The sequence below is a fragment of the Pan paniscus genome, chromosome 20 (assembly GCF_029289425.2).
Source record: "Pan paniscus chromosome 20, NHGRI_mPanPan1-v2.0_pri, whole genome shotgun sequence".
Taxonomy (NCBI): domain Eukaryota; kingdom Metazoa; phylum Chordata; class Mammalia; order Primates; family Hominidae; genus Pan; species Pan paniscus.
This window is the reverse complement of record NC_073269.2, coordinates 40,275,154-40,291,948: the sequence shown is the minus strand read 5'-3', so window position 1 is coordinate 40,291,948 and position 16,795 is coordinate 40,275,154. Positions and strand designations below refer to the sequence as shown.

Sequence of the window (16,795 nt, the reverse complement as noted above, 5' to 3'; positions counted from 1 at the left end):
GTATTTCCCGTTCTCAGCTTCAGTGGTCAATGCCAGTCCCAGGAAAGCAGAAGAAACAAAGCAGGTACTACTGTGCCCCAGCGGCTTACCAAGCCCCTACTGCTCGCAGCTGGTTATCTTCTCTAATTGTCCTGCCCTGGGCAACAGGCGCACTTGCCCTCCAGGGCTGGAAAGCAAAGGGCCCTGCAGGTCAAGCTTTGTTTCCTCCAATACCTGCAAGCATGTCCTGAAGAAGAGCTCAGTAATGCTCAGGTTAAAATAAAAGCCTTTGGCCTTATATTTCAAACCACTCTTGCCTGAAGTCCTGAATAAAGCTAAGAGCACTATGTCATCATGGGGTGATAGCTGTCAGAGTCTAAGATTGTTCAACACTTTCTAGGAGAGAACAAAGTGTTCCTAACTATTGTCTTGCCATATCTCTATCAAGCAGTGACCAGGCACAATGGTGGATGAACAATGTGGTTCTTTATGTAAAAGTCAAAGCTGCACACATCTGTACATATCCATGCATGTACAGACGGTAGTCTGGAATGGCATACAACAACCAGTTACTAATGGTCACTTCTGGGGAAAGGAATGAGGTGCTAAAGGAAAGTAGAAGTTTCACTGCTTACGTTTCTTTTGAGAAGTAAAGGCATGCTTTTTTATGTGTCGAATTTTTAAACAAAATTATGACAAGCCGGCCGGGCACGGTGGCTCACGCCTGTAATCCCAGCACTTTGGGAGGCCGAGACAAGTGGATCCCAAGGTCAGGAGATCGAGACCATCCTGGTTAACATGGTGAAACCCCGTTTCTACTAAAAATACAAAAAAATTAGCCGGGCGTGGTGGCGGGCGCCTGCAGTCCAAGCTACTCGGGAGGCTGAGGCAGGAGAACAGCGTGAACCTGGGAGGCAGAGCTTGCAGTGAGCCGAGATCACGCCACTGCACTCCAGCCTGGGCGACAGAGCGAGACTCTGTCTCAAAAAAATAAATAAATAAATAAATAATAAAAATAAAAATAAAATTATGACAAGCCATTTTATACACACTTTAAAATGACAGTATCCCTGGGTATAAAATATGATCATAGAAACAATTAGAAATTACCAAGACGGCTGGGCGTGGTGGCTAACCTCTGTAATTCCAACACTTTGGAAGGCCGAGGTAGGTGGATCACTTGAGGTCAGGAGTTTGAGACCAGCCTAGTCAACATGGTGAAACCCGTCTCTACTAAAAATACAAAAAAAATTAGCCAGGTGTGGTGGCACGTGCCTGTAGTCCCAGCTACTTGGGAGGCTGAGGCACAAGAATCGCTTTAACCCAGGAGACAGAGGCTGCTGTGAGACAAGACCAGGCCACTGCACTCTAGCCCGGGCAACAGAGCGAGACTCCGTCTCAAAAAAAAAAAAAAAATTACAAAGATGGCCGGGCACAGTGGCCCACACCTGTGATCCCAGCATTTTGGGGCCATGAGTTTGAGACCAGCCTGGCTAACATGGCGAAACCCTGTCTCTACTAAAAATACAAAAATTTGCTGGGTGTGTTGGCACATGCCTGTAATCCCAGCTACTTGGGAGGCTGAGACATAAGAATTGCTTCAACCCAGGAGGCAGAGGTTGCAGTGAGCTGAGATCGCCACTGCACTCCAGCCTGGGCAACAGAGCAAGACTCTGTCTAAAAAAAAAAAAAATTACAAAGATAGATCCAAAGTAGAATGACCCTGACCCAAGGAAGTGACTATACACTTATACCAGCGGGTGCAGCAAACTAGAACCCATGGGCCAAACCCCATCCATAGAATAGATGGGCCCACAAAGTAAAGCTGACTTTTACATTTTTAAAGGATTGTAAAAAATAAAAATAAAAACAAGGCCGGGAGCGGTGGCTCACACCTGTAAATCCCAGCACTTTGGGAGTCTGAGGTGGGTGGCTCACTTGAGGTCAGGAGTTTGAGACCAGCCTGACCCACACGGTGAAACCCTATCTCTACTAAAAATACAAAAATTAGCCAGACATGGTGGTGGGCGCCTGTAATCCTACCTACTCGGGAGGCTGAGGCAAGAGAATTGCTTGAACCCAGGCGGCGGAGGCTGCAGTGAGCCGAGATCACGCCATTGCACTCCAGCCTGGGCTACAAGATGAAACTTCGTCTCAAAACAAAAACAAAAACAAAGAATATGTGAGAGAGACCACATGTGGTCCATGAAGCCTAAAATTTCTGTCTGCCCTTCATAGAAAAAGCTTGACAAACCCTGATTTATACCAATGATGCTGTGTCTCTTAAGAAATAACTCTAAGTTCTTCTTGGAAATTCCTTCAAAATCACTTTTAAACACAGTAAAAATTAATTGTGTTACTAAAAAGTCAAGTTCTTTTTTTGGTTAACCCAAAGCAGTGTTAGTTAGCTTATTCAGGCACCTAAATAATCAGATCCGACCCAAAAGACTGGTGATCTTAACCCCAGGATGGGGTAAGGAACATTCTCCTTCCTAGGATCTCATATCCAAGAACTTCACCTGGATGTAGAAGGATGGAAAAACTAATGTCAGATTAACTCTCTGAACAGCTAAAAGTAATTTTTAAAATCTATCAAATGAATATAAGAGATCAAAGTTTAATAAATCATTTCCTAAAATAAGACAAGAAAAAAGGTCATCTTTACTTTGAATGAAACTTGTATTCTAATCTTACATTGTAATCTAGAGCCCTGAAAGAATAATATTTCATTTTAACTATCAAAGAGGCTGGGTGTGGTGGCTCACACCTGTAATCCTAGCACTTTGGAAGGATGAGGTGGGTGGATTGCCTAAGCTCAGGAGTTTGACACCAGCCTGGGCAACACGGTGAAAACCCATCTCTACTAAAATACAAAAAATTAGCTGGGTATGGCTGCGTGAGCCTGTAGTCCCAGCTACTCAGGAGACTGAGGCAGGAGAACTGCTAGAACCCAGGAGGCAGAGGTTGCAGTGAGCCGAGATAGTGCCATTGCACTTCAGCTTGGGCGACAGAGTGAGACTCTGTCTTTAAAAAAAAAAACAAACAAAAAAAAAAACTATCAAAGACCCCAAGAAATGTACTGAAGAAGACTCAAATACATCTGAATATTAGCAACTGTGAATTTAGAATTGGAAAAATTATTCTATAAACGTGTGGGACTCTCTAAAAACCAAAGATTCAATATAATAAAAATCCACAGGACAGGCAGGGTGGCTCACACCTGTAATCCCAACACTTTGGGACGCCGAGGCGGGTGGATCACTTGAGGTTAGGAGTTCGAGACCGGCCTGGCCAAGATGGTGAAACCCTGTCTCTAGTAAAAATACAAAAACTTAGCCGGGCGTGGTGGTGGGCTCCTGTAATCCCAGCTACTCGGGAGGCTGAGGCAGAGAATTGCTTGAACCTGGGAGGCGATGTTGCAGTAAGCTGAAATCGTGCCACTACACTCCAGCTTGTGTGACAGAGTGAGACTCCGTCTCAAAAAAAAAAAAAAAAAAAACGGCCGGGCGCGGTGGCTCCTGCCTGTAATCCCAGCACTTTGGGAGGCTGAGGCGGGCGGATCACCTGAAGTTGCGAGTTTGAGACCCTAGCCTGACCAACGTGGTGAAACCCCGTCTCTACTAAAAATACAAAATTAGCCGGGCATGGTGGCGCATGCCTGTAATCCCAGCTACTCAGGAGGCTGAGGCAGAAGAATCACTTGAACTCGGGAAGTGGAGGTTGCAGTGAGCCAAGATTGCACTATTGCACTCCAGCCTGGGCAACAAGAGCGAAACTGACTTAAAAAAAAAAAAAAAAAAAGGCTGGGCACGATGGCTCACACCTGTAATCCCAGCACTTTGGGAGACCAAGGCGGGCAGATCACGAGGTCAGGAGATCGAGACCATCCTGGCTAACATGGTGAAACCCCGTCTCTACTAAAAATACAAAAAAATTAGCCGGGTGAGGTGGTGGGCGCCTGTAGTCCCAGCTACTAGGGAGGCTGAGGCAGGAGAATGGCATGAACCCAGGAGGCGGACCTTGCAGTGAGCCGAGATCGTGCCACCACACTCCAGCCTGGGCGACAGAGCAGGACTCCGTCTCAAAAAAAAAAAAAATTCCACAAATAAAGCTCATAATCGTATTTAGAATTCTCAATACTCACTAATAACTTTTACCAGTACGGTATTTGAAAATTAGGTTCTGACTTGAAAATTTGAAAGACAACAACATAAAATATTGGCTGGTTTGTTTAATAATTTTTCTTTTCTTTTTTTTTTTTTTTTTTGAGATATGGTCTCACTCTGCCGTCCAGGCTGGAGTACAGCAGTGCAATCACGGCTCACTGCAGCCTCAAACTCCTGGGCTCAAGCGATCCTCCCACCTCAGCTTCTGGGCTTCTGGAGTAGTCAGGGCTTCTGGATGTAGAAGGATGGAAAAACTAATGTCAGATTAACTCTCTGAACAGCTAAAAGTAATTTTTAAAATCTATCCAACAGGTGCACACCACCACGCCCAGCTAATTAATTTTTTTAGTTTTTGTAGAGACAAGGTCTCACTATGATGCCTCAAACTCCTGAGCTCAAGCGATCTTCCCGCCTTGGCCTCCCAAAGTGCTGGGGTTACAGCCACCACACCTACCCTTAACCTACTGAATTTGATATGAAAGCAATTCAGAACCTGGCACGCACAAATTTTTTACGAAGACAGAGTACCAACAGCAAGAGGACAAAGGCTACTATTACAGTGATTTGGAAAAAACTTAAGACAATATTCTCACTTACCTTTGTAGTATATTTTCCTACACAAGTATGACACAAAAGATACTCTACCTCAATGTCCTGGAGACTGAATTCCTTCTGATCCGTAAAATTTGCAGCCCCAGCACTAAGTTCCATTAGCATCTTGGCGATCTCAGGCTTTATGGCCGAGGTCAGCCGACTGGCTGCTTCCATGACATGCTCCTGCACATCTTTGAGCTGTGTGGCTGCCTTTGAGTAGTGAGAGTTCCTGAACACAGTGCTGAAGAGATCTGTGAGGAAAGTACTGGCACGGCAGAAGACGTTCAGGGCATCCAGATACTTGGAGATGCCCTGCTGGATGTCAGCGATAGGAGTAGTGTGGGGCATGGCATGGTGGCAGCTGCCTGCAGTGGTCAGACTGCCCAGGGGGGCAGTGGTGGCCGTGGATGCCAGGGGAGCACTCAGTGCTCGGCCCAGCTCAGGCATCGGGTACTGCTGGTGCTGCTGCACCTTCTGCTTGGACCCGCCAAGCAGGAAGCGCCGCTTGTAGTCCATTTTACTGTCCTGGGCACTGCAGCAATACATGCGGGAGGGGGAATTGTCCCAGCAACCGTAAGTGGGTCAGGGTTCTGATTCTTCTTTCTCAAAACTGTAGCTAGGTATAAAAATAGTGGAGTTCTGCAAATCGAAGTTTTAAAAAAGGCATTTCCATGAGGCAGGTGACCATGTGATCCAACGTAGAGGTGAGAGACAACAGGTTTATATAATTAATATTTTCAGTGTAGACAGGATCTCTGACAAAAAATAAAAGATGTCCAAAATGCTGGATAAGAACTGTTTAGCATTCCACTCTCTTACTAAAAGGATATGCTTGCTGAGAAAAATGTTTACTTCTTTGTAAGAATATTTTGATACTTGTATTTACAATGGCAGAAAAATAACTTAACGTTTAAAAATGTAATATAATGTAATACACTGTGTCTTCAATATACCCAAAAAAGTTAGAACCCAAAAACCCAGAAGCTGATCAACAGCAATTTAAAAGCAGTACAGAATTACTTCACATAAAGTCCTTAAGAAGGAAGATCAAACTTCTGCAGAATTTTGACAGAGCCTGCCCGTCAAATCCGTTTACCTGTAAGGCTGCTTCTATGCAATGCTGAAATTCTCCAAATTTCCTCTAATGTTTCCTGAAAACAAGTTTTTCTTTTTTTTTTAAATGGCATTTGTTGTAAGTCTCCTCCTCCATTCCTTTTGTTTGCTGAGGTAGCAGTTTCCTTGTAACATTAATAAGAGATGCTTCCAGACTGGGCTGGCCCTCAGTTGTAAAGTCTGCAGCAAGAATGCACAGATGTATTTGTAAAGCTTCTAAGTCCTTTCCTGTCGGGGGGAAAAATAAGATAAAGTGAGGAAGGCTACAGTAATTCTGGACAATAACTCCTGTGATGCTATTATCCACACAGGTGGGCTACAAATGAATGAAATAAGAAATCATATTATAACCTTAGAGGAGCAGGTACAATAGTGAGCACTGAACTATGAAATGATGACTGTTAGAAAATTCCTCAAGTAGTAATACAAAAACAATGCAACCAAAAAAGTATGATTCTAGACTGGCCCCTTCAAAGCTGAGGCTGGCACGTTGAACAGGGCCTGGATCCACACTCAGCATTTTCTCCTTTCCTCTTTGAAGGGCTCACAAGCTTCAGGAGGATCACATGAGTACTCAGATTATGGTGAGGGTTGTTGACACACACAGCACTCATAAACTTTATGGGGCATCAGCAAAGGCAGAGATGGGCAAAGGGCAAGGGAAATCAAAAAGGTTGTTACGAAAAAAAATATTCTTCTGAGGTAGGCCTTGATTGTAGGATAGGTTTGGACAAGTGCAAAAGGGACAGGTGGGACTCACAAGGTAAAGGACCACCACGGCAAAGGTCCCAAAGTAGGACGGGACAGTCGGATACCAAGCTGGGCTTAAGTGCAGGGTGCAGAAACAGAGCCTGGAGAAGGGAGTGGCTGGCAGGCGGTTTACAGACACGATTCTTCCAATCCTCACTCCGGTACCAGTTTCCCTTTGGGTGTGCAGAGCGGGAGCCTGGCAAGGTATACCAGTTTCACACCTTGGGTGGCTTCTTAGAACCCCTGACTCTGGATAGGTTCAAATAGCAGAATCTGGATATTGCTGGTTGTAGTTTCTGATACCTACAACAGCGGAATACTGTGATTCTTCTCATAAAGCTAAAATCAGAAATAACATTTGCTTGAAACCATCTGCTCTCCCAAACACAAGTTCAAATACATTTCACTGAAAGTCACATTTACCATATATTTAACTTATTTTATTTTATTTTATTTTTTTGAGATGGAGTCTTGCTGTTGCCCAGGCTGGAGTGCAGTGGCGTGGTCTCAGCTCATCACAACCTCCACCTCCCAGGTTCCAGTGATTCTCCTGCCTCAGCCTCCTGAGTAGCTGGGATTACAAACGCCCACCATGCCTGGCTAATTTTTGTATTTTTAGTAGAGATGGGGTTTCACCATGCTGGCCAGGCTGGTCTCGAACTCCTGACCTCAGGTGATCCACCCGTCTCGGCCTCCCAAAGTGCTGGGATTATAGGCGTGAGCCACTGCGCCTGGCCAACTTTTTTTTTTTTGAGACAGAGTCTCACTCTGTTACCCAGGCTAGAGTGCAGTGGCATGACCTTGGCTTACTACAGCCTCGAACTCCTAGGCCCAAGCAATCCTCCTGCCTCAGTCTCCGGAGCAGCTGGGACTACAGATGTACCACCATGCTTGGTTAATTTTTGTATTTTTTGTAGAGATGAGGTTTCGCCATGTTGCCGAGGCTGGTCTCAAACTCCTGAGCTCAAGTGATCCTCCCGCCTCAGCCCAAAATGCTGAGATTACAGGCATGAGCCACCGTGCTTGACCACATATTCAACTACAACCTATGTAATGGTGGTATATAGTTTGGTCTACTTATTGATAACCAGGTTTTCTATTTTCCTTTTTTGAATATATAATTAAATGTAACTCATACTTCGTCACTTATGGCCAATTACCATAATTCCTTTGTATTTCTATGATTGTGTTGGCAACACAGGAATTAGGTAGGTTACAAAGGCAAGAGATGAGAAGAACACTGTGGATATAAACACATAACATATAAAGTCAATAAAACAACCACTATTTATGGCTCTATGTTCAACAAAATTTGAGCTCTTTAAAAAAAATCTCATAAACTTTTCAAGAAACAAATATCAAATGGCTACTTGTAAAAAATGTGTTCCAAAATGTTTTCTTTTTTCAAATTCATGACAAATAAGGCAATCACATCTATCCCCACCCGAGTCCTCCACAATTTATAGATTCTGATATACAACAGAAGCACTCTACAGGAATGCTGAAGGGGGGCAGGCTGTTCCCGTGGAGACTCTGTGGCCTCTGAAGGAAAACCTTCACCTGAGTTGGCCACAGTGAGTGTCTTATGCAGCCCTGAGAAACACTCTATCTTTGTTCAGTGGTGCACCAGCTTCCTAGTTCCTCTACCGCGGCTGCCTCTGGCTCTAGGAGAGCCTGCCCCCATTCCTTTGATAGATCTAGAAGACCAAATGAGACCTGTATGCTTACCTAATTAAAAAACCACAAACATTAAACTCTTTTTCACTTTACATACTTCCAAACTTTCTCTAAATGAAACTTATAATGCTTAAAGTTATACTATTTCACCAAATTCATCTACAGATTCAACACAATCTTTATCAAAATATATTTTTTTTTGAGACAGAGTTGTGCTCTGTCGCCCAGTCTGGAGTGCAGTGGCACAATCTCAGCTCACTGCAACCTCCACCTCCAGAGTTCAAGTGATTCTCCTGCCTCAGCCTCCCAAGTAGCTGGGATTACAGGCGCGCACGTCACAGTGCCTGGCTAATTTTTTGTATTTTTAGTAGAGATGAGGTTTCGCCATACTGGCCAGGCCGGTCTCAAACTCCTGGCCTCAAGTGATCCACACACCTCGGCCTCCCAAAGTGCTGGAATTACAGGCGTGAGCCACCGTGCCGGCCTCAAAATTTGAATTACCTTTTCTACAGAAATGGGCAAGCTGACCCCAAAATTCATTTGGAAGCCAGGAGTGGTAGTGCATGCCTGCTGTCCTAGATACTTAGAGGTGGCCAAGGTGAGAACATCACTTGAGCCCAGGAGTCTAAGAGCAGCCTGGCCAACACTGCAAGACTCTGTCCCCAAAAATAAAACAAAGCCCTAAAATCATATAAAAATGTGAGGGTTCCAGTTCTAGGTGCTTCGGGAGCTGCGGCTTAAGGTACAGACAGGGCCAAGTCCAAGAACCATACCACACACAACCAGTCCCGAAAATGGCACAGAAATGCTATCAAGAAACCCCGATCACAAAGATACGAATCTCTTAAGTGGGTGGACCCCAGGTTCCTGAGGAACATGCACTTTGCCAAGAAGCACAAGAAGGGCCTCAAGATGATGCAAGCCAACAATGCCAAGGCCATGAGTGCACGTGCCGAGGCTATCAAGGCCCTCGTAAAGCCCAAGGAGGTTAAGCCCAAGATCCCAAAGGGTGTCAGCCACAAGCTCAATCGACTTGCCTACATTGCCCACCCCAAGCTTGGGAAGTGTGCTCGTGCCCGCACTGCCAAGGGACTCAGGCTGTGCCGGCCAAAGGCCAAGGCCAAGGATCAAATCAGCGCCCAGAATGCAGCTCCAGCTTCAGTTCCAGCTCGAGCTCCCAAAGGTGCCCAGGCCCCTACAAAGGCTTCAGAGTAGATATCTCTGTCTACCAATGTGAGAACAGAAGGACTGGTGCGACCCCCTCGGGCTGCCGTCTGCATGGGGTGGGGATCCTCCTGTGCTATTTGTACAAACAAACTGAGGCAAGAAAAAAAAAAAAAAAAAGCGAGGGATCCGGGATGACTAAAACAAATACTGAAAGAAAAAATGTTGTAAAAGTAGTATTTCCTGATTTCAAAATCTACTATAAAGCTATAGTAACCAAAGCAGTGAAATACTGGCATAAGATGTATAAATCAATGGATTAGAATTAGAAGTCCAGAAATAAACCCATACATCTACAGTCAACTGATTTTAGACCAGGATGCCAAAAATATCCAATGGGGAAAGAACAGTCTCTTCAATAAATGGTGATGGGACAACTAAATATCCACATGAAAAAATGAATCTGGACCCCGACCTCACATCATATACAAAAATTAGGCTGGGTGTAGTGGCTCAAGCCTGTAATCTCAGCACTTTGAAGGGCTGAGACAAGAGGATCGCTTGAGGCCAGGAATTTGAGACTAGTCTGAACAACAGAGCAAGACCCCATCTCTACAAAAAATTTTAAAAATTAGCTGGTCATGGTGGTGTGCACCTGTAGTCTCTGCTACTTGGGAGGCTGAGGGAGCAGGATCACTTGAGCCCAGGAGTTTGAAGCTGCAGTGGGCCATGATTACACCACTGCACACTAGCCTGGGTGACAAAACAAGACCCTGTCTCGAAAAAAAAAGAAAAGAAAACAAAACAAAACAAAACACCAAGAGATACAAGATTCATGAAAATAAAAGCCTAAAAAGGGGAGGGAAAGAGTATCATCAAAAATGGCAGAATAAGGACTTTCCCTGACCAAAATTCTCTACTACATAAAAACAATGAAAAATTGGCAAAATAATCAGAATCACCTTTTTCAGAACTCTGGAAATAGGCTTTTAGCAAATGGGATAATTTATCAAAGATAAATAGCTGAATCCTGGTAAGAACAGTGAGTTTTGTAGCATTTTAACTTGACTGAGTCCCATTCCTAGCTCTCCAGCTCCATAATAGCCTTGAAAACTACCAGCTGCATCCACATTGAAGACCAGAAGACTGGCAGTTACCAGAGGAAGCAGAACTGGGCTACAGCTCCTTCAAAGTACCATTCCCAGGAAATTGGCATTATTTAACCTGTCTGGTGGTTCCCCAAAATACCCCATTTGCAAATATCTCTGTATTTTACCTGACTTAGAGCTCATCTGGAGAGGGAGGAGAATCTGATTTTCAGAGTTGCCACATTATGTCATTAAAAATGTCCAGTTGGCTGGCCACAGTGGCTCAAGCCTGTAATCCCAGTGCTTTGGGAGGCCGAGGTGGGCAAATCACCTGAGGTCAGGGGTTCAAGACCAGCTTGGCCAATATGGTGAAACCCTGTCTCTACTAAGAATACAAAAAAAATTAGCCAGGTGTGTTGTTGCCTACCCATAGTCCCAGCTACTCAGGCAGTTGAGGCATGAGAATTGCTTGGATCACACCACTGTACTCCAGCCTGGGCGACAGAGCGAGACTCTGTCTGAAAATAATAATAAAATAAAATGTCCAGTTTTCAACAAAGAATTGGAAGATATGCAAAGAAACAAAAGAATACAGCCCATATAAAGGGAAAAAACAACAATAGAAAACTTTTCCCAAGGGAAGCCCAGATATTGGACTTAACAGACAGAGTTTAAGTCAGCTAATTTAAGTATGTTCAAAGAACTAAAAGAAACCACATTTAAAAAGTGTGAGGAAAATATAAGAATAATGTCTCCCAAAACAGAATATTAATAAAAGATAGCAACGATTTTTTATTTTATTTCACCTTTTTTTTTTTTTTGCTTTTAGAGATGGGGTCTCTCTCTGTCACCCAAACTGGAGTATAGTCATACAATCATGGCTCATTGCAGCCTTGATCTTCTGGGCTCAAGCAATCCTCCACCTCAGCCTCCTCAGGGGCCAGGACCTCAGGCGTGCACCACCATGCCCACCTAATTTTCTTTTTTTTTTTTTTGTAGAGACAGGGTCTCACTATGTTGTCCACGCTGGCCTTGAACTCGTGACCCCAAGCCATCTTCCTACCTTGGCCTCTAAAAGTGTTGGGATTATAGGTGTGAGCCACCATGCTCAGCCTACTCAAGCCTATACATGTAAGGCACAGTCCACCTGATAATTTAGAAGCATATAATTTATAAAAATAAGTTTATGCAACCAGGCACAGTGGCTGACACCTGTAATCCCAGCACTTTGGGAGGCTGAGGCAGATGGATCACCTGAGAGGTCAGGAGTTAGAGACCAGCCTGGCCAACAGAAGGAAACCCCATTTCTACTAAAAAATACAAAAAACAAGCCAGGTGTGGTGACGCGTGCCTATAATCCCAGCTACTCGGGAGGCTGAGGCAGGAGAATCACTCCAACCTGAGAGGCGGAGGTTGCAGTGAGCTGAGATCACACCACTGCACTCCAGCCTGGGTGACAGAGTAAGGCTCCGTCTCAAAAAAAAAAAAAAAAAAAAAAGAAATATATGTGTGTGTGTGTGTGTATGTGTGTGTGTGTTGTATATATGTGTGTGTGTTTGTGTGTGTGTGTACATATATGTTTATGCTTCAAGAGGTTGGGCAAAGTGGCTCATACCTGTAATCCTAGCACTTTGGGAGGCCAAAGCAGGCAGATCACTTGAGCCCAGAAGTTCAACCGGCCTGGGCAACATGGCGAAACCCTGTCTCTACAAAAACATACAAAAATTAACCGGGCATGATGGTGTGCACCTGTGGTCCCAGCTACTCGGGAGGCTAAGGTGGGAGGATCACTTGAGCCTGAAAAGTTGAGGCTGCAGTGAACCATGATCACACCACTGCACTCCAGCCTGGAAAACAGAGAATCTGTCTTTAAAAAAAAAAAAAATGCTCCAAGAGAACAATTACATCTGGTGAATCGAGAGAGAGAGGATCAAACAACTCATTTTTTATTTACTCCTTTTTTTCCCTTCAAGAGTGCTTCATTTTTGAAATGAAAAATTTTCCAAAAGCTAAACAAGTTGAATAATTATGTTATTAGTCATTAACTTTTTATTTTAGTGCTAAGCTCACAGTGCAAATTTTTATAAATATGCCAATACACACTACAACTGTTTAGAGAGCAACTTAAGCTAATATGCATGTAAAAATCTCTTCAGTGTTTAGTTTGCCATATGGCTGCTTTATTAAAACTGATTACTTCAGTAAAAAAGACAGTAACAAGTATTGATGAAGATGTGGAAACATCAAAACACTCATACATTGCATATAGGATTGTAAAATGGGCCGAATTCAGTAGCTCATGACTGTAATCCCAGCACTTTGGGAGGCAGAGGCGGGAGGATCATTTGAGGTCAGGGGTCAGAAACCAGCCTGACAACATGGCAAAACCCTGTTTCTACTAAAAAATACAAAAATTAGCTGGGTGACTTGGGAGGCTGAGGCAGGAGAATGGCATGAACCCGGGAGGCGGAGCCTTGCAGTGAGCCGAGATCACGCCACTGCATTCCACCCTGGGTGATGGAGCGAGACTCAAAAAAAAAAAAAAAATTAGCTGGGTGTGGTGGCACATGCCTGTAATCCCAACTATTCAGGAGGCTGAGGCAGGAGAATTGCTTGAACCCAGGAGGCAGAGGTTGCAAGGAGCCGAAATCGTGCCACTGTGCTCCAGCCTGGGTAACAGAGTGAGACGCTGTCTCAAAAAAAAAAAAAAAAAAAAAAAAAAAAAAAGAAAGTAAAATGGGATAGCCACTATGGAACAGTTTGGCAGGTCCTCAAAATGCTAAATATAGTGTTACCACATAACCCAGCAATTTCATTCCTATGTATATACCCAAGAGAAGCGAAGAAATATGTCCAAACAAAAACCTGCACACAAATGTTCATAGCAGCATTATTCATAATAGTCAAAAGTAGTAACAACCCAATTGCTTATCAACTGACGAATAAACAAATGTAGTACAGACATACAATGGATTATTTATTCAACTATAAAAAGGAATGAGGTTCTGATAAATGCTACAATATGGATGAACCTTAAAAACACTGTGCTAAGTGAAAGAAGCCAGACAAGGAGACTCCTATTATATGAGTCTACTGATATGAAATGTCTAGAATAGGCAATCTACACAAATAAAAAAGTAGATCTGGGCGGGTGCTGTGGCTCACGCCTGTAATCCCAACACTTTGGGAGGCCAAGGGGGTTAGATCACTTGAGGCCAGGCATTGGAGACCAGCCTGGCCAACATGGTAAAACCCCGTCTCTACTAAATATACAAAAAAAATTAGCCAGGTATGGCGGCACATGCCTGTAATCCCAGCTATTTAGGAGGCTGAGGCAGAAGAATCACTTGAACCTGGAGGTGAAGGGTGCAGTGAGCCAAGATGGTGCCACTGTACTCCAGCCTGGGCGAGAGAGTGAGACTCTGTCTCAAAAAAAAAAAAAAAAAAAAAGTAGATTTATGGAATGAGGAGTCCTTGCTAATGTGTACAGCTTTTCTGGGGAGTGATGAAAATGTTCTGAAGTTAAATAGTGGTTGCTATGGCTTGAAATGTCATCCAAAGTTCTTGTATTGGAAACTTAATCCCCAGTGCAATAGTGTATAGAGGTGAGACCTGTAAGAGATGATTAGGTCATGAAGGCTCTTGTCCTCCTGAATAGATTAATGGCATTATCACAGGAGTGGTTTAGTTTATTGTGAGAGTGAATCTGTTATAGAAGTTCAACCATCTCTTGCTCTCTTGAGCTCTCCTGTCCTTCCACCTTTCGCCTTGGGGTGATGCAGTAAGAAGGCCCTCACCAGATGCCAATGCCATGACCTTGGACTTCCCACAAACATGAGCCAAATAAACTAATTATGTGAATTATATCTCAGTAAAACTAATTTTTAAAACAGTATTACTTCATCTTTCTTTGTCACTTTCTTCACAGAACTAACTTCTCATTTAATAGCAAAAACTAATAGTAATAAATAAGTTTTCCAGGGATGGCTTTAGTGCCAGACTTAGTCTCCTTTTTGTACATCAATCAGAAAAGTGTGCACATGGTTCCTGACTTACAATGGCTTGACTTACAGTTTTGCTACTTTACAATGGTAAAAAAGCAATATGCAGCTGGGCGCGGTGGCTCACACCTGTGATCCCAGCACTTTGGGAGGCTGAGGTGGGTGGATCGCCTGAGGTCAGGAGTTTGAGACCAGCCTGGCCAACATGGTGAAAGCTCGTATCTACTAAAAAATACAAATATTAGTCGGGAATTGTGGCAGGAACCTGTAATCCCAGCACTTTGGGAGGCTGAGGTGGGTGGATCGCCTGAGGTCAGGAGTTTGAGACCAGCCTGGCCAACATGGTGAAAGCTCGTATCTACTAAAAAATACAAAAATTAGTCGGGAATTGTGGCAGGCACCTGTAATCCCAGCTACCTGGGAGGCTGAGGCAGGATAATCGCTTGAACCTGGGAGGCGGAGGTTGCAGTGAACCAAGATCACGCCACTACACTCCAGCCTGGGTGACAGAGTGAGACTCTGTCTCAAAAAAAAAAAAAAAAAAAACAATATGCTTTCAGTAGAAACTATACTTCAAGTTTTGAGTTTTGATCCAAATTTCTTTTTAACTTTATCACAAAATAGACTTTGTAGCTGGGCATGGTGGCTTACAACAGTAATCTCAACACTTTGGGAGGCCAAGCTGGAAAGATCATTTGAGGCCAGGAGTTCAAGACCAGCCCGGGCAACACAGAAAGACCCCACCTCTACAAAAAAATGTTTCAAATTAGCCAGGTCACCTATAGTCCCAGCTATTTCAGAGGGTGAGGTGGGAGCATCACTTGAACCCAGGAGTTTGAGGTTACAGTGATCCGTAATTGTGCCCTTGTACTCCAGCCTGGGTAACAGAGTAAAACCCTGTCTCTAAGAGAGAGAGAGAAAAAAAAAGGCTTTGTGGTAGATGATTTTGCCAAACTGCAGGCTAAAGTGAAGTCCTCTTAGCACATTTCAGGTAGGCAAGGCTAAGCTATGACGTTTGGTACATTAGGAATGTTAAATGCATTTTCTTTTCTTCTTCTTTTTTTTTGAGACAGGGTCTGGCTCTGTCACCCAGGCTGGAGTACAGTGGTGCAATCTTGGTTCACTGCAAGCTCCGCCTCCTGGGCTCAAGCCATCCTCCCACCTCAGCCTCCTGAGTAGCTTGGGCTACAGGCATACAGCACCACGCCCAGTTAATTTTTGTATTTTTTATAGAGCTGGGTTTCACCATGTTCCCCAGGCTGGTCTTGAGCTCCTGAGCTCAAGCGATCCTCCTGCCTCAGCCTCCCAAAGTGCTGGAATTACAGGCATCAGCCACTGCGCCCGGTCCTTACATTTTCAACTTAGGATATTTTCAACTTATGAGAGGTTTATCAGGACATAAACTCCCATCGTAAGTCAAGGAACATCTGCATTTGAGTGCTGCCATCCAGCATCTGTGAATGTTAAGTGCCAAAAAGGCCCTTCATGATCATCTAACTTAAACCCTTCAATTTATATATTAAAAAGGGGATTCAGGACATTAAAGGTCTTGCACTAGACCACATGTAGTCTCAGAATCAAACTCAGGTATCTTGACTCTCAGAACTTCAAACTGGCAGACAGATCAAGCTATGCTGCAGTAACAAATCCTGAAATAAATGGCTTAACCTAATATTTACTTTTTTTAATTTTTTTTTTGAGACAGAGTCTAGCTCTGTCACCAGGCTGGAGTGCAGTGGCATGATCTTGGCGCACTGTAACCTCTGCCTCCTGGGTTCAAGCGATTCTCCTGCCTCAGCCTCCTGAGTAGCTGGGATAACAGACACGCGCCACCACACCCAGCTAATTTTTGTATATTTAGTGGAGATGGGATTTCACCATGCTGGCCAGATGGTCTTGATCTTCTGACCTTGTGATCCGCCCACCTCGGCCTCCCAAAGTGCTGGGATTACAGGCATGAGCCACCATGCCTGGCCTTGGAGATTGGAATCTTGCTCTGTCACTCAGGCTGGAGTGCAGAGGTGAGATCCTGGCTCACTGCAACCTACCTGGTCTTGAGCTCCTGAGCTCAAGCCATTCTCTTGCCTCAGCCTCCACAGTAGCTGGAACTACAGGCATGCATCACCAAGCCCAGCTAATTTTTGTATTTTTGGTAGAGATAGGGTTTCACCATGTTGCGCAGGCTGGTCTCAAACTCCTGACCTCAACTGATTGCTGCCTCAGCCTCCCAAAGTGCTGGGATCATAGGCGTGAGCCGCCATGC

General features: G+C 44.2%; 2 protein-coding genes across 5 annotated transcripts in view; one reads left to right on the top strand and one right to left on the bottom strand.

Annotated features, from left to right (window-relative positions):
- Window positions 1–16,795, bottom strand: part of GARRE1 (granule associated Rac and RHOG effector 1) — a 100,896-nt gene that overhangs the window by 49,781 nt on the left and 34,320 nt on the right. For 3 of the 4 annotated variants that reach the window (XM_034946481.3, XM_003816187.5, XM_055104369.2), the window contains exon 2: window positions 4,791–6,080. In XM_034946481.3, coding sequence (XP_034802372.2) covers window positions 4,791–5,285 — 495 coding nt within the window. In that variant the 5' untranslated portion in view covers window positions 5,286–6,080. Of the gene's footprint in view, window positions 1–4,790; window positions 6,081–6,612; window positions 13,427–16,795 lie in introns of those variants that run through there. The other variant, XM_034946482.3, reaches the window with a different exon arrangement.
- Window positions 8,794–9,494, top strand: LOC103785666 (large ribosomal subunit protein eL29-like). Its single transcript, XM_055102852.2, has 2 exons — window positions 8,794–8,797; window positions 9,022–9,494. The coding sequence occupies exons 1-2, from the start codon at window positions 8,794–8,796 to the stop codon at window positions 9,492–9,494; spliced, it is 477 nt and encodes a 158-aa protein (XP_054958827.2).